Source organism: Stegastes partitus, unplaced genomic scaffold (assembly GCF_000690725.1).
Source record: "Stegastes partitus isolate 25-593 unplaced genomic scaffold, Stegastes_partitus-1.0.2 Scaffold494, whole genome shotgun sequence".
NCBI lineage: Eukaryota > Metazoa > Chordata > Actinopteri > Pomacentridae > Stegastes > Stegastes partitus.
In genome coordinates, this window is record NW_007578225.1 from 10415 (window position 1) to 34637 (window position 24223).

Sequence of the window (24223 nt, forward strand, 5' to 3'; positions counted from 1 at the left end):
AGCGCCACCTCACTGATCCATGAAGCTCAGCAGACAGAGTCCCCCCAGAGAGACGGGGATCTGGGAAAAAAAACAGGATGTTGATGGACTGAGTATAATCTCAGCATGAATCGGCCGCTGCTCCCCGTTTCTCCCCGGAGCGCGGAGGGGAAGGTCATTCATCAAAAAGTCACGTATTAGTCATCGAAATGTGAGCAGCCTGGGGTCGAAATAGTGACCCAAGATGATGCTGAGATGCAGCGGGCGTAGAGGTCAACCCTTAACTGATGACTCCGTATCGACCAAACAGGAAGACAGGAGCGGTGGGGAGGCTGCTGGATGGTGCACCAGCGCTCTCCTCCTCCTCCTCCTCCTCCCAGTATGGGGAGATGAGGAGGACTGACAAATGAGTGCACACCAGCTGGGTGAGCCTCATGAGAAATCTGGGCTGTCTGCAGGCGTAGCAGGCGGAGCAGGATGATTGGCTCGGGTTCGGGCTGAACTCGCTCGCTCGCTCGCTGCAGAACCTCCTCCACCGTCTCCAGCCACAACACGAAGGTTGTTCAAGGCAACGTACGGTTGAGTGCTGCGAGTGTTTGCATGGTGACACATTGATGCTGTGCCTCTTTTTCCTATTCCTATTCATTTGACATGGCACAGTGACTATGCATTTAAAGTTCAGACTGTCAGCTTTAATTAGGAGTATTTTCAGACAGACTTGCGTCGTTCAAAGAACTAGTTCTCAATTTACTTGCTTAACCCTCAAGATCCCACAAGTGTGATATTGATACTGTGATTATTAAAGTATGAATATAAAACATGAAGCAAAAAAGCCTCCAAAGGGTGCTGCAGCGTTCAGGCTTCTCCTTTTGACTTTACAATCCTGATTTGACACTTAAATAGAGTCTATATCCATCAAAATACCACCGAGACCACAAACCAAGTGGGACCGTGTCCAGAAATGACTGTAGCTCCTCAGTCATTCATGTGACGGGGCTGTAAAAGCGTACATTCACACCGTAATCCGTGTCGTTTTACATCCAAAGTGCTAAGAGCGCCGAGCCAAAATGTTAATGTACTGCTGCGCCGATGGAGCTGATGGGAGCTCGCTCTTCATACATATGCATATTCCACCATCCTACCCAGAATTCCCCCTGCAACCCGCTCCCAACCTGACGGAGGTTTCTAAAAACGGCAGAAAGCTTAACGTCTGTGACAGCAGACGTCACAGTGGAGGAGAGCGACTGTGATGAGACCCAATGCTTTTAGAGGCCTCTTTTGTTAGCGGGGAGCGAATCACGCTTTACAAGATAAATCATCCCGCTAGCAGCCAGCTTAGACTGTGTACAACTAGATAAGGTTGCCAAGGAAACCCTCCTGGAGAACCAATGAGCTTTTTTTTTTTTTTTTTTTGCTACACCAGCCTCCTTGATCTGTGCAAACAATTAATACCTTAGCCAGGCAGAAGGGAGGGAGCTGGGGAAGTGGGAGGCAGGCACAAATCCCCAGGTGCTTAGTGCACACCGCCGCGCTCTGCCTTCAGCTATGTGAACGAGGACACGAGGTAAAAAAAAATGTCACAAATGGATATTGGGCTGGAGGACACTGAGGGATGATGTATGACTCATTGTACATTAATTCAATGAGGGAACAGCGTTTAGTCCATAAATCTAATCTTGCACACGTGCAGCAGCACACATCACTAATGTCCTTTTAATGAATGTTTTGAATGCACAGCCATAAAAGTGCCATTATATCCACCACATCCATTTGTAAGTCGGCTGTGATTGCTACGCTGCTATCGGTGCAGCTGAACACACCCGGCGCCTGACAGAGGCCCTGATGTGCGGAGCTGCCGGGGAGCCATTAGGTTCCAGGAGAGACTTCGACTAGCCACAGATCAATGCTCTGGAGCCCTATCTATTACTAACATCCAATTATAGCAATGGACGTCCGCTTAGCACTGCTACTAAGTGCTTTAGTCTTTTTATTGACTACCTGTCAACCAGCTACACACAGTGGAGCTATTGGCTAATAATCAGCTATCGATCCATCCGCATGTCAGGGATCACCAGCGTGTCGTTAAGTGTGTAAAGAGTGTGAGGAGGGCAGCGGTGGTCACAACAGAAAGGCGTTAGTGTGTGATCCGTCCCTCAGCTGTTCCCCCACCATCTCACATCATTCAGCATACTTAATTAGGAAGCAGCCAATTTTGCACAACTTTGAATAGTGCTGGCTTGCAATCAAAGTAATTAGCCAGCACATTAACTAAAGTAGGAAATCGGCGGTAATTGAAAAAAAAAAAGCTGAGCAAATGTTGAAACAAATGGCCAAGACGCCGGAGACAAAGCAGCGAGTCGATACGAGGCCTGTAGGACGAGCGGCCGGCCGAGTCGCACTGTGTGTTTATTCTGAGCCGAGCGTCAGAGATGGCAGGCGGTGATTGCTCCTTCCCGCTTCATTGATTAATTACAGTCATTAAGTGGTTAGAAAGTCACCTCACCTGGTGTAAGGGGTGGAATTCACCGGCTGATTAAAATTAATCACAGTCAGAAAGCGGCACGAGGTCGAGTCCCCGGAGAGCACGGCCCGCCGGCGGGGAGACGAATTAAGTTCTCGTCACGCTCAAGCCAACAGTAAACACTTCTGTAAACAAACAAATAAACAATCGTGGATGGCTTCTTTTGTTGTTGTTTTTTCTCTCAATTCATGGACTTTTATTATTCAAAAATACAGCACAAAAAATACACACGAAAAGAAAAGTGGTCGTCACACAGTGTGCAAACCTCAAAGGAGATCTTCATACAGGATTAGTACGCTGATGTCAAAGCTACAGTTAATATCGTTAGTAGTAGTTGTCCATAATGTTCTGAGCTCAGAGGGGGGGGGGGACGGTACCAGAACCGCCTCCTCCTCCGCGAGCTCGGTACACCTCACCAGCTGGTGAAAAGTCTAGCTAGAATTCTACAGGGGCCCATCCTGACCACAAACTCCCCTCATGTACAATACACCTGCTCTCACACACACACACACACACACCTACACACACACACACTGAACTGTAGTCGAGCTGACAGATGTAATTTCTTTGTCAGGGCAGGCCCAGGTCTCACTTTTCTTGGTGTTACATCAAATCTGAAGCGCAGAGGCCAAAACGTTTCTACAGCTGTCACCTCTCCTCAGACACCAGGACTCACACACACTCTCTCACACACACTCTCACACACACGCAATGACAAATGCACCGAAGAGCAACTGTACTGCACCGACTCGCCCCTCCTCTCGTGTTTTAGATATAGATTTGCCAAGCACAGCACAGCAGAGCGTCACATATACATCCATATAGACATCGTCGTTATATCATTCAGTTGTGTTGTGATTAGATAGGGTTACTTCCACAGGATACGTATACATACAGCCACAACCATTCAGTTATTTAAAAAAAGAAAAGCATATCAATTGCTGAAGTTTAAATAAACTTAAAAAAAAAAAACTCATACATTAAGTCATGTTTTGGAATAGAAAAACCAGAGGTTCTGTTCAGCTACGGGAGGATCTGTTTGCGGTGAGTGGGTGTGGGAAATCCTGGGCTCGACCTAACCGAGGCAACAGAGAACAATCGATGGGGTTCACCGGGTTTGGATCATCGTGGTTTTATTGTTCTCGCGGCAGTGATCGCTATGCAGGACGATGCTACAGCACATCGGCGGACGACACGACTGGGGCGACAAGGCACGACAGAAGTCATTAAAACCCAGCTGTGAGGAGGGTGAACCGAGGGGAGGCGGCGCGTAAGGCTGAAACGAGGAGGAGAATAAGGCAAAAAGAAACCGTAAATGTTTTCTTGTACAGTAGCAGACGGGATGACATACTGGGCCTCCATGGGTGACTAACAGAACCCACAGACTGAACCAGCACTTAATGCAGGATGAGCTCAGAGGAACAGTAATCAGCGCTCTACGGCTCTCGGCGGGAACTTTCTCAACGCGCCCACGCTTTGCATCTTTCATTAAATGTCCAATTAATGCCAGAAAGGCCATGAAGGGGTTACACATCGACCACAGGGAGAAGGTTAATCAAGATATTGGCTCCTTGTAATGCAACTGCTAACAGGGAGAATTACACATGTGGCACCTCCGCCGTGACTCCTGTCCTGCCAATAGAGTTCATGTGTGTGCGACTAGAGGCCCGGTGACGGTCAAACACAATCAGAGCTGATTGCTCAGTGAACCTCGCTGTCCAGCTGCTCCTGTTATTTCCCCAAACACCTCTATTAAAATCTCCTGCACAAAGGGCTGGGGGATGGACAGCGGTCCTTTTTAAGCTCAGTCAAGAAGCAATAATCCACCCAATCACAAGTTGCGGTAGCCTGGACCTCCCCTCCTGCTTCACTACGAGCCAATCCTGTCCCCCTTAAGGCCCCCAGCCAAACGCAGAGTGGACAATTCAAACAACAGAACGACGGTTGAACAGAAAACGGCTGACCTACATAGACGGTCGTCAGCTCGGTTCGAGGATTAAATCAAATTTCCTTCTAATAAGTCAAAACTGGTGGAGACTGGATCGCCTGACGGATGATCGCACTGTTACGGAGGCAATAAATGAACTATACATTTATCAGACTCCCACACACACACACACACACACACACAGCTGCAGTTAAACACATACATGCATGCATAGAGCTGTACAGCGGGCCAATCAGGGGCCTGGATCTGTTTTGAACATACAGCATCTCTACAGTAAGGGCCGTCTATATTAAAAAAAAACAACATGCGTTCACATATGTACAATATAATTTGTATTATATCGAGCATCCTGCTTCATATCCACACTAAATCGTTTTTCCTTTTTTTTTTTGTGAGAAAGTCCAGGACAATAAAATTCATAAAAGTTTTTTTTTTTTTTTTTTTCTGTATTTCTATTTGATAAAAAGTTTTTGTGCCCTGTTTGGATTCCAGTACAACTTTGATTCTCCTGTCAGCATCACAGCAGAGCCAGGTCTTGGTGAGAGGAGGATAATCCCATTTGTAAATAATGAGCTAAAAGTCAGGCCATATCCCAGCTCCTGCTCCGTCCTGATTGGCTTGTGTCCCACTCCCTTCCTCCTCTGTTCCCTCCCTCGCTGCACGGTCCTTTTTTCAAGAAGAGGACACGCTAGACAATTGAGCCATCCCTGTTCTGGGCAGGGATCATGACGGGGATGGCCCCCATGCGGCTCAGGTTGGGGACGGCCATCTTGGCGGCGGAGGGAGGGGGCAGAGGGGCGTGGCTCGGAGGCCTGTCGTACTCCTCCGTCGAGGGAATCTTGTCGTACTGGGGCTTCAGGGCGTACTCGTGCAGGTTGGAAGGCGACATGGAGCCCAGGGACGAGCGCTGGCTGCCCACGGTGAAGCTGCGTGCCGTTGAGACGCGACTCTTGGGCGGCGGCACATCCTCTCTGAGAGAAAACAGAGACAGCAGCAGAGTTAGACGAGAAACTCACTGTTATGAGTTTGTCATTTGAGAGAAATTGAATATTTGAAATGATTTTCTAATGTGCTATAAACCGTAATGAAGTGTGATGGACAGGTCTGAAGCAGGGAGGAAAACAATGAATACTCAAGGAGGCTGCGAGAGTCACTTCAAGAGCGAAACATGATTCGACTCAATAAAAAGGGACAAATAATTGGAGTGGGGCCGTTTGATTGGTCAGACAGTGTCTGCACAGCTCAGCCACACTGACTGTGTAACAGCCTGTAGAGATTGAGCCGAGCATCCAAATACAGCAATGCCCTCTACTCCCTCTGCCACCACATTAACAACTAATAAGCAGCAATAATCCAGTTAAATGCTCAATCAAACGGAGCCTGAGGGGCCAAAGCTTGTGTAGTCCACAGCTTCATGCTGTGGCGTTTCAGCAAATGTGTGTCTGTGTATACGAGTCAGGACCAGTGGTCTAATCCTCTTTGTCCTACAGCGTGAACAGTGTCACATTGTGGTCTTAGACAGATTCAGTCCACAGCAGAGTGATAGTAAGCCCAGCGGCTGTACAGAGCCCATAGGCCGGATGGAGAGCTGGATGGTGCAGGGCTGGGAGGCTGGGGCTGGAGGGGTGGGGTAGGTGGGTCTGGAGAGGGGGCTGGTGGCGGCCAGCAGCAGACATTACACAGGATCCACAGAACAAACAAAGCTTTCAAACTGATTACCACAGCTGTTTATTTGAGGAGGGGTGAAAAAAGGAAAACGCTGATGGAGAAAAACCATTTTCACGGTTGTTGGCGGGGTCGAGACGTGTCCGTGGTGTTGTGTGTCCGTGTCTAAGACGACCACAGATCACACCACACGTGGAGCTGAGAGCAATAATCACACATAGCCAACAGCATTTCTACATGTAATCCAGCATCATACAACCTGAGACATATTCCTCATTACACAGCAAAGACCAGACGGTAATCCCAAATATTCATCCATCACGAGGGAGCTTTGTTTATCTGCGAACCAAATCTCATTGATGATTTAGCGAGCGTACCTTATCTCATTGCAGATTTCCTTCTCGTACTTCTTCCTGTTACGGGCACGGCAACAGCAGAAGAGGATGATGGCGATGATGATGAGGATCAAGAGGACAGCGATTATGGCTCCAGCAATGATGCCTGGAGTGTTCGGGGCTGGACAGCACAAAGAAGAAAAAGGTTGTGAAGGTTTGGGAAACACTTGGGAAGCAACGGCCTGAATGTAACTGAGGGTGTGTAGCGCTAGGTTTGGCTCTGACGGTAGCTTAAAGTACTCATTCTGCCCTTTACTGCAGTCTTTTCAGTTTATCCGACTGAAAAACAGGAAACCTTTTAAAAGCACAGTAATCACTGATGCCACTGAAACAAATTCCAAATACACTTTCTGCATCTATGTGATGTAATAATCTAATGAATCAGTTCAACGAGGGTGCAAAGGATAGTTGGTACAAGTTAAAAACTGCAAACTAATACAGCCTGAACAAAGGCACAGCCGCGAAGGTAGCACAGTGAGCCGTACATATGGTGTAACAGATGGCAATGACAGGCGGTTTGATGGTGGGCCCACCACTTTCAGCCAGACTGAAATATCTTAACTATCGCCACAATTAGTCACTACGCAGGATAATCAATCTACAGGAAACACATCAGCAGACCGTCTGATAATCAAATAAAGCAAAACGCTGATTCTAGCTTCCTGTAAATGACAGTTTGCTATTTTATTCAGCCTTAGTGACAAGATTTTGTAGCTCTAAAAGTAAAATTCTTCTTTACTTGATGTGAGTCCAAACAGGCCAGCTGACCGCTTAGCAACAGGTCTGGATGTGAAACGGGCTCGGTACCGGCTAGTGGTTCTCAAACTTTGTGAGCCACGACCCCCAAGATGACAGAAGTTTGCAATTTGAATTTTTAATATCTCACGAGTAATAACTTTGTTGTTTGTGCATTAAAAATTAATGAGTCAATTCCTCAGTTTAATCTCTTTATATTAACATTTTCTTTTGAATGAGTGAATGAATTGAATTTATTTCGAACAAATGAAAAGGGAAAAAAATATAAAAACAAAAGAATAATAATAATATCGCATAATCAAATCATAATATTAACAAGTCCAAAAAAGGGAGTAGGAAGAAGTATTCACTTTTAATTTTGGCAGCCCTGATACACACTAATTTGTTAAATGTAGGCTTTATTTATTTCTTTATTTCCCCCTGAAATTGTCGACCCCCCAGCTTGAGAACCACCGGGCCAGTGCATCAACATGGACTCGACTGAGTACTCACGAGGCGAGACGTTGAGATAGAGTATACATTCTTCTGTGCCAACGCGGTTGCTGGCAACGCAGCGATAGGTGCCAGATGCACTGGCAGATGCATTCCTCACGTTAATGGTGCCTCCCATAGGATCTGTAGCGAGGGCAAAAAAACACATCAATGAAAAGATGACAGCGTTAAACAGAAACAAGACCTCACAAACACTCGCTAGTGAAAAGGTTCATTACCCATCACAGCGGAGGCGGGCAGCACTTTGCTGTCGCTGGTCTTCTCCCAGCTGTACTGCATGGGTTTGGTTCCCTCGTTAGCTATGCACTTCAGCACAATGTCTTTGCCTTCTTCTGTGGGGCCTTCAGCGTAGCACCTGGGCTTGGATGGCTTCACTGTGGACAGAAAACGGAGGGAAGCAATTCAGAGAGACGCATCCAGGTGGTCACATTAGCTCAGAATAACAGTCCTCCTGCCTTCAACCCTGTTATTTTTCCATGTTGTGGGCAACTTGTATGCCTGTGTGTTGTCAAGTCCTAAAGCTGATATTCTCCCCTCGCTCAAAGCAGAAAGTCATCAGCGAAACGAGAGCGGTAATCAGAGTAATTGATACAGCTGTCGTCATTACAGGAGCTGTCACTCAAGATAATCACGAGGAAGAAAAGAGCCGTGTGCCATTAGACACAAACACACGTGCATTCAGCGGCGAGGATGGAGAGCAAAGCTTTCTGTCTTCAAGCTGTGCAAAAAAAAAAAAAACGTGGACAAACACTCCTCGGTCGGTCAGAGTGTTGGCAGGAGATGAGATGGGGGGATTCAAAAACAAACAGAGCTCCAAATTAAAAGCAGACTGATTCCAGTGAAGCCCAGACACACAGCGAGCCAGGAGAGGAGGTGCAGGGAGGAGGAGAGGAAACGAGGAAGGGACTGTGTTTGAACAGAGAAAATGTGAGGCCAAAGTCTCTGCTCCGTGCTCGCTGTTAGAGAGCTGACATCATGGCGTGGTAATGGGTTCTGCAACAACAAAAACCCTGGAGTGGGGCTCTCCAGATCTGAACCAGGTGTCAGGCGGGAGGGGAGGGGGCTTAGCAGGCGTAACCGTGCAGGATTAACAGTACGCCGACAGTACTGAGTGCTCCTACTAATCTAATAACCACTCGCAGGGGTGAGGACAGAGGGGGCAAAACAGAGAGCAGGAGAGCAAAAATTAGGCGAGCGCTGACGGACAGATGGTGGAGTGATGGAGGCCAAGGCTGCGTGGCTGCTAACTCACCGGCCCGCGCTCTGCCCGCCGTCGCACACATTCCCACAAATGCCAAAGAGATATGACATTTTGAATGCATCCTTTAAAGGTGAAAGTCAATGCGACGCGTCCGAGGGCTGACACGTATTAAGACCGCTGTCCGACGAGCAGATTTATTTGTTTGAGCGATGAGGTCAAAGACGAAGGTGGCGGAGGCTGCAGGAGCGCAGAGAGACAAAGGGCAGAGCGATACAGCCATCCCAGCTCTGCGAGATGAACAATGAAGTGGGATTTATGAGCTGCACAAGGCTATCTTACGGACCAGATAAGACGAGAAGAACAGCTAGATGGTGGTTTCTGCCTAGAGAGCTTCACGGGGCGACGACGCCTGATTGGTAAATCCAAGCGACTAGTGGCCACGAGAGCCAAGCAGACAGAAATAATGAGATTGGCTGTTGAGCTTTGCGGTGAGATCCTGGATTTGATGAGGATTGTCTGGACTCGGGCAGAGCTGAGCGACTGGCTGTTGAGGGTACAGGTGGGGTCTAGTCAGAAGCAGTTGTCGGAGTGGCTGACGTGCAGTGCTGAAGTGCAGGTGGGTACTCTCCTCCTGTTAGCTTCAACGTCCTGCTGCAACGCGAGGAGAATACACAACAAGGCCCGCTACCTCCTGCACTGTACCTGGACGCCGGGTGTACTGCAGGTGTCAGCATGTGTGTGTGTGTATACCTGCACACACCAGTGTTTGTGACAAGACCCGGCATCAGCCAGTGAATATACGGAGGTATGTTTGTGTTCGTGCATGTCTACCCTGTTCTTAGGGACCATCCACCTTGTGACAAGATCAACCTCTGGGTAAAATGCAGAGCAGGCAGAATGTCCCCACCTCTCCTTGTCAATGTTTCTCTGCTCAGAATACTCCTGCCCCTGGGGTCAATAGCGAGCAGCCTGTCAGCTTCTGTAGCCGCGAGTCATCTCTCTCCCATGCCCACAGAGTCACGCTGGAGCTGAAGACGGCTGCAGTTTAACACAATTAAAGCTTTTCCAGGATTTACCTTTCAGTCGCTCGGCTGGGGCCCAACCAATATGGATTGTTTGAGGCCGATAAAAAAAATCTGATGGCCGATTAATTTTAAAAATATATATAATGAATAAAATAGCTTCTTTTTTGGTCCCTTAACGCTTACAGCAACAAATATGTGAATTACAGGCAGAACATTTTACTGTTTTACACTCTGTCCTTTAGTGTTTGTTTAACTTTACAACAGAGAGGAGTTACAAGAACAAAAACATGCAACAAAGCTTTAAACAGAATATGCATCAATTCAAAAAATAAGATTTCCAAACAAATATGTGTGCAATGTGGGGGCTTTTATTTAAAATTTGCATTGTGCATTGTTCTTTGTATGGAGCATGAATATAGCTACCAGCTGTACTGATGACTTTAGGTTAAGCAACATGATGAGTGAAGTTACTGCAGAACGTTATTTATGCAAAGACCGTGCTGTCTTAAAAGCTGATGAGAATAAGTTAATAAAAATATAAGATATAAGGTTGTTAAAAAGTTTAAAAAGCTGTTTTCTGTAGCTCTCTGTCAGCGTGAGGCTCTATACGCTGTTGACTTTGCGGCAGAGTGACTGATCTCACCGCTGAACGTTGGTCAGCGATCTTAACCCTTCATCATCTCGGTGAGCAAAGTTTGACTTGTTTACAACAAGCAGCAGCCAAACCGGAGCTTCTCATGGTGTTGAAGTGTTGTTTTTTTTACACACTTTAGCCTTGGAGAATATTTGTCTTTTTACAAAATCAAATTGTACGAAATGAATTTACGAAAGCGACACTTAATTTATTGTTTTATGAGAAATTATCAGCGATTAATCAGCAAAACTCCAGCTGATGACGAGTATTTTAAAAAGGGCTATAATCGGCCCTAATATGCACATTTTGCAAACTCTGTTCTGAGAGGGACGCATGAGTTTTAGATACTTTAACAAAAGGCATCCAAAGGGCATAAACGCAGCACACATGTAGCTCCCGCTGGATAACACACAACGCTGGTATTTGCTTATGCATCATATTAGACGGCTGCTGAACTGTGACAGCTGACATACAACATCAGCCTCTGCTGCTGGGTTCAATTATGCACGAGGCTAGAAACTGAACAGCTTTTTTTATGAAACACTGATCATTTAAAAAAAAAAAGGACATGAAGTGAAATGACAAATCAGCAGGCGGCTGGCTGATCTCTCTCACTGGTGAAGGATGTGAAAAGTGTAGCCGGCAGGGAAAGCCATCGCAGCAAACACTCCAGCGTATGTATTAGTGATGACTTATGCAGTGACTAACTTTTTTAGCTTCAGTTCAGATCAGTTTTTTTTTATGTAAAGCAGCCTCCCCAAGGCTCTGTCAATGGCTCTGGAATCAGCTTTAGCCACATTTCATGGTCAGATTATCTGCGGGCATACTCTTATCTGCTTCGTGATGCCACAACACAACTCCAGCGAAACCAGTCTGTGTAGCTGAGCTGGTCGGTGCAGCGCGATCACATGTGTACACAAAATATCAACGGGAACGGCGGCCATTTTCTGGAGCTTGTTGTGCTTTCAGAAAGAGGAAACGGTTCTGACACAATATGCAGCTCAACGCAGAGCACATGTGAGGCTGTTTTTTTTTTTTTCCCATATGCAAATAACAGGCGGGTTTCGGGAGGCGATTCGCGTTCAACATCATTTAGCTGGTTGACTGACCAGCGAGGCCACAGTGTGTGTGAGTGTGTGTGTTTGCCTAGGGAGTGAATCATCTGACTTATACAACTCTGATGTGTCACCCATCTCACCCTGTGCAACAAAAACAAAAAAACGGACTCCATTTCCGACAAGTTTGTCCACATTTTTCAGAAGACAGCCTGGTACTTTGAAAATGATGTGTGAGACTTTAAATGATTTTTTAACTACGTATGTACAATCTAAAGTGTTAATTATGGTTTCAAAATACACGTAGGATGATACTGCAAAACACTCCAGTGATTATTGTTATGATTTTGTTCATTGTGACGAATAATAAATCATGACAGCAATGTTTTATGGGGGGAAAAAAAAAAATCTGGATTATCATTTTAGACATAATCACGGAGCATCTCGGGTGAATTGTGCCACAAAGGGGGGCGACGCTTTGCAGCCAGTGGGAAGGTTATGCACTCGATTTTAGAAGGGATTACATCAAAACAGCCAAAAGAGGGCAAAGGGCATGTGATCTGGTGCATTTCCACTGTGGAAGGGAGATTTTACCCTCCGAGGGGGAAAAAAAAAAACTGTTAGCAAAACGCTGCAGTGTGTTCAGCGGTTTGTCCTGCTCCGGCGACCGCTCCACTCACCCATGACGATCAGCAGCATCTTCCTGCTGCGGATACCGGGAGCCTTCTTCACCTTGCACTGGTAGGTGCCCGAGTCCGATGACTTCAGCCCCGCCAGGTTGATGGAGGCGTCTCCGTTCTTGGGGTCAGCCGAGTTGAAGTGGACTCGACCCTTCATGGGGTCGTAGTAGTCCTCGTAGGCCCTGTCACCCGAGTACAGGATCACCTGGTCGTGGAAAAGGAATACAGGAGTGTTAAAAACTCTGCTCAGTATGATGCAGTGTATATGGCTTTTTAAAAAAATAAAAAGTCCTTCTAGAAAACAACAACCAGAAAAAAAGGCCCTGAAATGACAGTCGTGTGCTTTCTGAAAGCAAAGGCCTTGCTCACTGAACCAACAAAATATACGGAGGAGAGAAAGTACCCTCTCTTTTATCTCCATAGTGTCCTTCAGCCTGTGCTGTTTTGCCCTTTCTGTGTGTAAGAAGAATGAAGGTGGAACAAACAAAGCCACCACTGTGGAGCTAAATCAACACCTGCTGTGTCAATAAAGCTCCCAATTCCGTCCGACCACTTCTCCGCCACACACACAAGCGCCCGGCTCAGACAAACACCGTCTGGGTCTTGAGAGCGGCGAGGAAATGCCTGGAAATAAGGGCCAGGTGGAGCCGACGAGAAGCCTCGTAGCAAGCGGTGGCGTGACGGCGGAGGGAGGAAACGAACGTACAAGGAAAAGAGAAAGGAGGGTAAAAGACAGAACAATGAAAAGAGTTCTCATTCTCTTTCACTGGCACATTCCTCCACATTTCCACTGAGACAGAATCATCAACAGGCTTTTCTGTGCCACGATCAACGCCAGGCGTATGCACAGTAATACCCCTGGGTGGAGAGAGAGAAACTTAACGTGGTAGGAGGAGAGGTAGAATAACGAACCCGTCAGACGAGGCAGAGCGCTCAAAGGAAGCACGAGAGAAAAAAAAGAGTCGGCGAGGTTCTAGTGTGTCTTTACCAAGTTGCTGCTCCATTTCCAGCTGAAAGACGAGTTTCTGGAGGAGTGCTCGCAGCGGACACGGTGCTCATCTTGTACACATTAGCCGTATAAACAGGTAATTCTGTTAAAATTCCACCTGGCTCTCAGGGGAGGGAAAACCTATCCGTCCAACCTCACCGGGGATCAGAACATCAGCAATAACAACAGCGATATACGAGATGAGACCACGGAGGAGAGGAAATTAAATTGCCCCGAGCTCAGCCAGACAAGAACTCTCGCTCGGGCTCGACCACTTCACAGGCACACAGATGGGAGCGCTCACACACATGCACACCTCCAGCTAAAACAGCTCCGAACTGCACAATAACCTTGAGAATCATGATCCAATGAAAAAAAAAAAAATCCCATAAAGAGCCTGGGGAATGAAAATGAAAAGGGCAAATGACTAGACAAGCTGGCAGGGGAAACAACAGAAGAGCACCACTGTCTGCGTGCTGCATTTCATAACAGGTAGGACACTCAATGATACCATCGCCACCTGGCCGAGCCGCTCTCAGCAGACGGATCGTGCTGCAGAGGTAAAAAAAAAAAGGCCTCGATTGGCCAGCCTCAGTTTCATCAGACACATGTTGGGATGAGATCATTGTCATGTGATGCTGTTGCTCAGGCAGCCAAGAGGAAAAGGTGCAGCTCATTTGAGAGGCAAAGCAGCGAGCTGTGATACCTGTATACTCTAAACAACCTGCAGAGCTCAGAGAGAGCAGCATTGTCTTTGCACTCCCACTGAGGCTTTTAACTTGAAAGACTCAAAGTGCTGCTGCCACAGAAGAGCTCTGCTCCAAACGGCTTTGAAAGGTGAACACAGACTCGCCACCTGGAAATGGAATTAGTGTCCTTCAATACTGAGGCTAAAGGGAATGCAACAAAACATGGCCATGAGCAAGAGCACACACAAAAAAATAGTGCAATTTTAACAAAACCTTGTCGTGGCTTTACATCCAAATCCTTCAATACTTTGTGAACACACACACACACACACATTCCTGTTGCGATAACTCCAGTAAACAAAAGGCTCTGCTGCTACGCTCAAGGACAAAAGAAGCAGTTTGTGGGATAAAGCCATGTATTTTTCTTAGCAAACTATTCTTCACACACTCACATTTGGTTTTCATAATTGTTTTTTCCCGTTGTTCTCACAGAGGTGGTAAATACTGGAGGCACACCCTCTTTTCAGCTAATCTGTGCCCCGGCACTGAGAGCCAAATGCAAATGACTGTTACTGTAGGCATGCCTGGCATCTCTCATTCAAGCCGCACAAAGCAACACGCATTAGCTATGCTTCACCACCCTCAAAAAGACCCCGACGATACGTGGAATATGTCAGATGAAGGGGGCCATCCCCTTTTCCACGAGACAATGGACTGAATAAATAATGCCGCAGCATTACTTCTGATTGCATCAATGCACAGAAAACACAGCTGGGGCTGGTTTTACGAAGATGTTTTAGTGTCTGTAGTGTTAGGGCGACATTTATTTTGCTGTAAGACTTTTTGACTGACTAATTTTGAGCCAAAACTATTTGGACACCTGACACTGGGCTAACTCAGTGTGACCATCAGTGACTTCTGCTGACCGGTTCTGTAGTAGAGAATGGTCTGGCTGCACCGTTTGGCTGTAGGAGGACATAAAACACTCAAGCTGGTTTGTATTCTTTTTATTTTAAACCAATCACAGCAGTCAGAGCTACGCCCAAGATGTGGCTTCAGCGTTCCTTTAGTTGTGGTAGAACATTTAAATGCAGGAAGATGTGATTCAAATAGATGATCAACTTAAAAAAAGACCTGCAGGGCTCCAAATCCTGGACAAAACCTGAACCTGTTAGCGTGGTAGGTTGCTGTCCAGCACCCAACAACAACAAAAAAAGGGAAAACATGGCAGATAATGTTGGTTTAGCGTTATAGCAATGAGAAGGCAGAAAGTTTTCAGAGACCAAAACCAACCAATAGAAGCACACAGGAGTAAAGACGTTGTTTTACCCAGAATTCCTTGTACTGTAGTCAAGAACTGAACTGCTTTATGGAACCAATATGTTCAGACATCTACCTGAAGTTTATGTTTATCAAACCAGCCTCTGTAATAGATGGCACATTAATAAAGACACACACAGAACTACAGACTCGTTCTCTTGACTACTTCTCAGTTTTACCTGACCGTAGGTGTTTCTTTAAGTAAACCCAGGATTTGCTAATTTCAAGCCGTGTTAGCGACGGTTAATCTCGGCGCCCGCGGCTACAAAGTTTAGCCTTCAAACTCGTTTCTGTGCCAGGCCCGTTCGCTTTGGTCCGAGCAGATTGGCCTAATTCTCTTGAACGCTGTCACATATATTAAAACAGAGCCTTGGAATTAATACGCCACTAATTGCAGAGAATTTCCTCCATGCATGACTTCATGTTGGTTACGGGCCATACCGATGGAAGCGTGCGTTCATAGCGAGCGAAATCTGACAGGTCAAGGAGAACAAATGCGTTCAGAATGAGATGTCTGGCCCGTTTAATTTCCTACCAAGGTTTGGCAACGATTAAGTGCGTGCACAGCGGACACAGCCAGGGCGTAATCTGTGAATCCAGAACCTGCCAGACTGGGAGGGGACCTATTCGACTGGATGTGGCGCCTCCTTTGTCAAGTAGAAATCTGTAAACATATTTTAAGTAATGCTATCTGTGACGTAATTCCTTTATTTTCCATTGAAGTCGCTTGTAAATTACCTGCTTGTCTATTTTGGATGCATTATAGCGACAGAGAGATACGTAAGGTCACACAGTGATAGTACTGACACTGAACGATTACCGATAGACAGACAGACCACCTTGCTTAGCTTGATTTCTTAGCCTGCTTGCTTTTTGTGGCTGTAAATAGAACTTCTGGCTCTAATTCCACTTCAGCAGGGAAGTGATGGGACACCCAAAGAGCTGCAAGCCACAAACAGCTGCTTCCATGTGTCTCCTCCTGCTGATTCTGAGCGACTATTCTGAATGCCCTCATTATCAAATGCTAATAAATGACGCTTTGTTGGTGATGATGGTTAACACCTATGTGTCGTCCAATGTGCTCGAAGTATTGTCCATCCATCCATCATCTATACACCTTAATCTCCACTAGGGTCATGGGGGGCTGGAGTCTATCCCAGCTGACTCACCTGGACAGGTAACCAGTCTATCACAGGGCTACACTTAGAGACAGACAACCTACGGAAAATTTAGAATCACCAATTAACCTCAGCATGTTTCTGGACTGTGGGAGGAAGTCGGAGAACCTGGAGAGAACCCACACTGCACGGGGAGAACATGGAGACTCCACGCAGAAAGATGTGGTGTCCTCGCCGCGACCTTCTAGCTGCGAGGCGACGATGCTAACCACTGCTCCACCTTGCACTTTTTTTAAAGTCTTCTGTGACTCCTACTCTCTCCAGTCCCACAGTAACATCACCCTCTCTTTGTTCTTGTACTTGCAGCATCATTGAGAAAAATAAAAACATTCTCAAAACATTAAAATGAACATGAACCACAAACACGCCAAGAACAAAGAATACTGATCAACTTTTTCACTGCACCTGTATTTTCTCCAACATTCCTGCTCATGACTCATTGAAAAAACAAATAAACGGGTGCAAATGGAAACTCTGCAAAAGCACAACTCCAGATAAGCAAAAAAAAAAGTAGGGAACAGAAGCTCTACCTGGGCGAGAGCTGGGTCGGTTGGGTCGGTGGGCAAAGAGGACAGAGGGTGGATGACAGACACACCTAATGATGAGGCTGCGTGACCTACTTCTAACATTTGGCCAACAAAAAAAACCTCCAGCCACAGGACACGAGGGTGAAAAAGGGGAGTGGAAGAGAGGGATGAGAAGGCTTTGACAGGTGGGAGGTGGGTGAGCAGACAAGCCACAGGAGAGGACCACAGCGCTGGAGCAAAAATCTGTCTCTATGGCTGCCGAAGCCCTCGGGGCATGTGGAGGTCCTGCAGAGTTGTGTAGCGTCCCCGTTGCATGGCTCTGGGCCGCGCTACGAAGGAAACGCTGCCTGGGTTAAAGACAGCAGCCACTGCTTCCAGTCCAGTGTCTGTGAGGGCACACGCTCAGTAGAAGTGCATGCGAGTCATATTACATTTGTCTTGTGTACTGTACACTTCCTACATGACAATACAATAGAACCTGGATTGCATTTCATGTCTTGCACAACACATGAAACCACACTTCAGCAGAACAGCCCAGAGAGAAGCTACAAACGCTGAACAGACGAAGGACTGACGAGGTCTTCAACACATGCAAACATGGATTATGATTTACATAGCAGCTCTCTAACAGTTTTATTTCTTCTCTATAACAGGTATTATTGGGTCACATAAGGGAGTCGTCTCTGCCCTGCACTGTGCAGTCGAAGGAATCAGGGAGTCTGAGTGGCTCTGATTTAGAGAGCTGTTCCTTTTTTTCATCACGGTGAATTATTCTGTTTATTTCGGCTGCACAAACTCAAACCTGTAAGAACACCGTGTCCACAAATTTCCTGATTAGCTTTTGTGCATGAGACAGTTTTGGTCCAGAGACGACACTTTACTGCTGTATCTGTAACGGCCGACACGGTCGTGTGCAAACGCTTGTGTTAGAAAGGCGGATTACGCTCCTAGAGATTGAATGGAGTAGACGGAGTTGCTTCAGCGCCACTATTAGTACCGATTTCAGCTGCTGGCACTAGTGGGAGCAGTAGTCAGACATTCAACTAAAAAATACCCCAGCAAACTGTGCACTGTAAGTTTTCTTTTATCAGTCAGCTCTGTCTCACATGGCACCGTAAAACCTACTGTTGATTTATGTTAGACAGCAGCTGAAGTATTAACACTCTGGTACCAAATGGCCAATACTGGATGTGTTATGTCTTGATATGTGATGGCAAACTTTACAGTCGTGGGATAACGTTAGCAAACAAACGCTGGTCGCTCACCAAGACACCTGCCCTGAGGGTTGTACCACGAATCAAGTTTGAGCTAGCCAGGCTCTCATTCACCAACCAACCCAGTGATAGACGACGAGTATCATGACGGTGGTTATTAACTGTCTTTGTTAAGGTTTCTTTTGTCAGACGGCGGGCACATAAAAGAAAACCTCTCTTCTTCCACACAGAATGGACAGGGCGTATGTCGCTTACTTCAGTTAAGAGGAACTGGTTGGTACAATGACGAGCTACAAAGACGAGAACATTTCAGTGGCATTATTTATTACGGCTGCTCCTGCAAATGATGCAGCCGCTGTGACGACATGATATTAACAAAGTGCATTCAGGTCTGACGCTATCTCAACATGAAGGACGTCACTTTAGCTTTAAGCCAAATCAAAGTGAAGCTAACGGTGCTGATTGAACATTCTCTGTGATGAATACCAGCAGGCTGATCACGTTTCGACTCTACGTTATACTAGCAGGAGTCTAAAACAGTCTTGGAAGTAAACCAAAACGATGAACAAACAAAATATTTTTGCGTTCTCTGCATCACCAACGAATGGATGTAGGTTCCTGTGGCAACACTGTGACTGGATGGTTTCGTTCAGCGTCGTCAGTAACGTTTGCCTCAACAGGTTTTTAAGAATCTGCATCATTCCCTTAAAAAATGGTCGGGAAACAAATTGGTGAACCCTCTTTACATTTAAACCTGAACATGACCTCGTCGGAGCAGATTAGCTGTGCAGCATCAGTTGCCATGGTGACCCAGTGAGTGAAAACTTCTGGCTTTAGGCTCAACATACCTCACTAACCCATTAATCCTGCTTCACAGCGCACCCCTCTGCTCCCAACCGGTTCCCATCAAACCACAAATTAATTTCTCGACCATTAAATCTTCTAATCCTCGTCTGTTTCTGATCTTTGTTTCACCTGACAGGCTCAGAATTAGAAAGCCAAGCATAGAAATATACGTTTTCAAGGCACAGTTCTGTTTTTTTTTTTATCTTGGTATAAAACTTAAAATGCTTCTACATGGCAGCGTAATGCATATATAGAAATATTCATTGGGATCACCAAGCTGCAAGTTGTTCTTTAAGCACCCACAAGGCAAGAAAAAAGCTTGACTGTGCCAAATAAAAGTCAGTGAGGGAAGAGATTTGTGAGGGACATCAACACGTACCACTTTGTCCTCATTCTGGTTGTCAGAGGACAGCAAGCTCCATTCAATATCCAGCGGTCCAGAATCCTCTGGGCCCAGAGTGAACTGGCAGTCGAGCTTCACGCTCTGACCGCTGGCCTTCTCTATGGATGTCTGCCCCGTAGACGTGATCTCTAAACCCGAGGCCAAGCCTGGACAGAGAAGCACAAAGAGAGCACGTTAATATAAAGACAATTAGATTTGCAAACGAGTACAACAGGGTCCGAGCCCATTGACACATTTACAGTTTTTCTGCAGAATTATTAGGAACATTTAAATGCCACACATAATGCAATTTAATGCCTCTTTCATGCTCATATTAATCAAGGAATCACACTTAGTTTACAACATCTCCTAACAGAATCAGAAAGTATTCAAACTCCCTCTCTGTGTTACATATTTAGAGGTTTATCCCATTAAAATAATCCCTTCCTACCTTAAAATAGCCGAACTGTAACTCTACACCATTACCTCCTATAAAATATTGAATGTGCAGATCTAAGTCCTCTCTGTTCGCTGCAGCTTGAACACACCAGCTAACCTGCTATTAGCATCTTATTGCAGGAGTTGTTAAAGATAATTCTTCTATTCTTCAGTGTAGCTCAGGACAACCTGAACTAACATTCTATAAATAAACAGGAATAAATTAAATTATTTGAACCATTTACCAACTACAGTCGTGACTCGATAATCCGACACTGAATGTAAAACCTTCTTTTATGTCGGATAGCAAGGCTGTCGGATTGTCCAGACGGAGGTCGAGCTACAAGGAGGGCTTGATGCTGGAAGGCTCATTAGTTGTTCAATATTGTTCATAGTTGTTATAATAACTAGTAGGGCTGGTCCCAATAGCACTTTCTGCTCTCTGGATGTTCAGACCCAATTAATGATCAATATTCGGTGTGGTCGGGGGACACTTCCACCCCGGGGCAGCGCTCTGACGGGGTGGAAGTGTCCAGAACACACAGGCAGTACTTGGCTGCTGATGCTAGTTTAGTTAGCGCTCACACTTCTGTTTCCTCCATCGGTGGCGGCGGGGGAGTGGCAGATACGCTCCACCGTTACCATCCATGTTTACTTCCATAAACACTGAGCACGCTCGCTGCGTGTGACGTCGTCGTGTCCTCTTCTGCGCATGCGGGACACTTTTGGCTCGTATGAAGTTCACACAGCAGATCACATACAAGTCGCATTGAACTGGAAACGTGAAGGAAGTCACAAAGAAATCCTCATTGAGCATCAAGTCCTGCAGTGTGAACGTAGCCAATCTGTGGGATTGTTCAGTCAGATAATACGCCGTCATCCTGATTGGTGACATTAAATGTCATGTTGGAGTCAGAATCCAAGGCTGTCGCTATGTTAAGGCTGTTTTTTATTGGTTCCATTTGTTTTTCCTAAAAACCTGTCAGATAGCAGGTTCAGGATTGTTAAGGGTCAGATTATCGAGACACGACTGTATTAACTGTATTTTATGGTCCATCAAGGCTGGAACTTTCAGCCACAATGATCTCATCAGGCATGAACTTTTCATCTATTTTTCTAGCTTCTTTTCATGCAATGTGATCTCTTGCTTTGCTGCAGCCTTGGCAGCCATTCCTTTGACTGTTTTGAAGTGTTTTTCTTATTTATAATAGTTTCTTCATCCTGAGAGCAAAAGAAAACGAGCTGAACCTCTGTAGTAATGTCTGGCTGCAGTGAGCTTCAGACCAGCATCAGATCACACAAACCTCTCTGATTAATCAGAACAGTTTTCACTCGATTTTGGTTGCACGACATCGTGCAAAATCCACCGACAGAAGACCACAGATGAATATAAATCATTAAAACAAAGCCTACTGGTTCTTCCCTTTCTTGCAATTGTATCATTTGCATGCAAAGTTGATGAAATTAATTTCGCTTGACTCGCTCTGCAGAAGCATTTTCAGTCAGCTGTCAAATATTTTAATTCGTGGAGTGTGTCAGTCATGAAATAAACATGGCTACAGCTTGTCTTGGGAAGCAAAGTACTTTTCCTAAAATATGCATAATGTAAATCACACAGTTTAAAAAAAAAAAAGCTTAATAGAGCAGAGCATAGCTGAGCCCGAGGAACGGGGAAGATAATAATAAAGAGAAACTGTAGCCCATCACCAAACCGAAGCAGACCCCAGCATTTATTCTTAGAACGAATAAACATGATTTCCTGGTGACATCAACTGGGTTAAGATTTTCCATTCAATGAGAGATTTAAGCCGCTGCAGGAACACAGTCCATAGAGAATGGAGTTGTCACATGCTGCCTCCATGTATTAAAACCCTTCTGACAGCCTGCCACCTTCCAACCAGCGAGTGGGGGGAGAACGACTAAAATAAAAAATAAAAAAAATCATCTCAACATGTTTAAACGTGTAACAAACTCTCACCACAACCGAAAGCATCTCCTGACGACAAAAGGACACATTTCAATCATAAAAGTCGCGGCATTTCCCGTAACTGCATCTGCACCTCGTTTAGACGCTTTTATATGAACTGACAGATGGAGCTGACGCCGATGTGCAGAGATAATTGGTGAAACAGAAGCCAAACCTGGCGACTGTAAACACTTTAACGGGAAAATTAACCTCTTTTCTCCTCTCGGAAAAAAGGCTCTTTGTGTTGATTACAAGGTTCCCATGAAAGACAAACAAATTAGACGACACACATTTACACAAAGCAGGCGAAACAGTACGTTATGTCGTGTGCATGATTTGTACTGAGGCCACCCTTTAAGTTGGGTTTAATAATGTGACGGCATTGAGGCAAGACGCTCGACAGTGCGGCACTCACAGCCACATTGATTGTCACACTTCAAATCTAAACAAGTGACAGGTTAATTAAACGATGGCAATTCAATCTATTCCTACATTTAGACGGCTGGCTGCACTGTGCAGGTTTCCAGATCCTGACCCTCGGGGGACGGAGGGTGTGAGCTACAGGTTAGTCCACCCTCAGTCCCCTCGGAGAAGACGACTGAATGAAAATACACCGCCAGAGCTCACAGACACACAGAGAGTGACAGCCTCAGTCACACCCGCTATTGTTGAAGCTCAGAGCCCGTAAGCGTTTGATATGGTCGCAAAGCACCAGCGCAGTTTTCCTCCCCGGCCGCTGGCGCTGCAGCTGGTCGTTTCAGCCCACAGATTTTGACAGACGTCCTTGATGGGAGCGATCCATCGCCTTCAGCGCGAGCAGAAGAAACCGAGAGCCAAATAGAGAAAGCCGAGGTACGTGTCCATCACTGTCAGGACGGATACTCGGCTTGGCATCTGCATGACGGAAAGCTGTGTCAATTCATCAAGCACTTAAAGAAGCTGGGGCTTTTTTTTTTCTAAAGTTGCTTAGAAAGGGGAGAAAAATTGCATTCTGAGAGAACAAGAAAGTATTCAGCTGGAACAGTTTACCAGAGCGACTGCTTTCTCTGACGGGTAATAAAGGACGCCGTCAGATGTACCTGTTAAATCAACGGCGGCCCTCCGAGGCCTTCGGCGGCGTTTGTTTAAACTGCAGCGGAGCCAGACGCGTTTTCTATTCGGCACCACGCAAATGGGGAGAGAAGTGCCATTTCAGGATATCATCCCTTCAACTGGCAGATTTGTTTACTTAATACACCTGAGTGGCTGGGCTCAGGTGACAGCAGATCCACAGCAGAGAAGCATAAACACCAGCAGCGTGGTCCAAGGTTGACTCTCTATCAAAATCAACAGACGCAGGTTTTTTTTTTTTCCTCCCCCAAAGAGTGCATTTAATCCTTTCAGAGTAAATTCAGGTAGAGGAAATGCAATGCGAGTGTTTTGGTAGAGTAGTCACTAGACATCTGCACCGTTGGCAAGGCAAGCAGGAAATGGTAAAGCCTCTACGTCCTCCTATTTCGTGAAGGGGTCCAACATCAACATCTCTGCTCAACAGTTCTGGCTGTGATAGATTTCCTTCTTCTTCTCTCACTAATTTGAAGTGGGTGGAGCTCAGCTGGAAAATGGCCGTTTAACATTATTCTGGTAGATTAATGGTAGCAGCTGGACTTGAAGACCTCTCATCCAAGAGGCTTCATCAGTTCTGACCGACAAGTTGGGAGTTCCACATACTGACATCCTTCAGGAGTCAGTTTCGGTTTCAGCTGGGGGTTTGTTGCTCCGCCCCCTCGTTATGCGAGTCGTTAGTGCTCCCCCCGACACAGTGGGGTTCGTTAGGGTCAACAAATGATATATTGTTGTATATATACAAATTCTAAATTAAATCTAACCGACAAGTTGGGAGTTCCACATACTGACATCCTTCAGGAGTCAGTTTCGGTTTCAACTGGGGGTTTGTTGCTCCGCCCCCTCGTTATGCGAGTCGTTAGTGCTCCCCCTGACACAGTGGGGTTCGTTAAGGTCTTTGTGGCTACATGTGGATGTGGTTGGTGCATCAGTCAAGGCCTAGCAACAAATTATATATTGTTGTATATATACAAATTATAAATTATATATATATAGTATTTCCATAACTGTCGGCCAAATCTGATCAAACCACAGACACACACTGACTCATATTAGTTCACTTTTGGACTGTTATTAAAAATGTTTTCTCTCCTAAACCTTTCAGTTTGATTGTTGCTTATTTAGTCATAAACATTTAATGTTACGCAATTTCAGGGGCTTTCCACTGCACATGTTTAAGTGCCATCTTTTTATGTTTAATGCACAAGAACCCGGATCCC

The 24223-nt window shown here is 45.9% G+C and overlaps 1 protein-coding gene across 1 annotated transcript in view; it reads right to left on the bottom strand.

Annotated features, from left to right (window-relative positions):
* Positions 1 to 2661: 2661 nt before the first annotated feature.
* Positions 2662 to 24223, bottom strand: part of cxadr (CXADR Ig-like cell adhesion molecule) — a 48159-nt gene continuing 26597 nt past the window's right edge. Inside the window, exons 2-7 of the mRNA XM_008287280.1 lie at positions 19493 to 19662; positions 12352 to 12556; positions 7975 to 8130; positions 7757 to 7879; positions 6491 to 6629; positions 2662 to 5419 (exon numbers count right to left, since the gene is read on the bottom strand). Coding sequence (XP_008285502.1) covers positions 5137 to 5419; positions 6491 to 6629; positions 7757 to 7879; positions 7975 to 8130; positions 12352 to 12556; positions 19493 to 19662 — 1076 coding nt within the window. The 3' untranslated portion in view covers positions 2662 to 5136. The remainder of the gene's footprint in view (positions 5420 to 6490; positions 6630 to 7756; positions 7880 to 7974; positions 8131 to 12351; positions 12557 to 19492; positions 19663 to 24223) is intronic.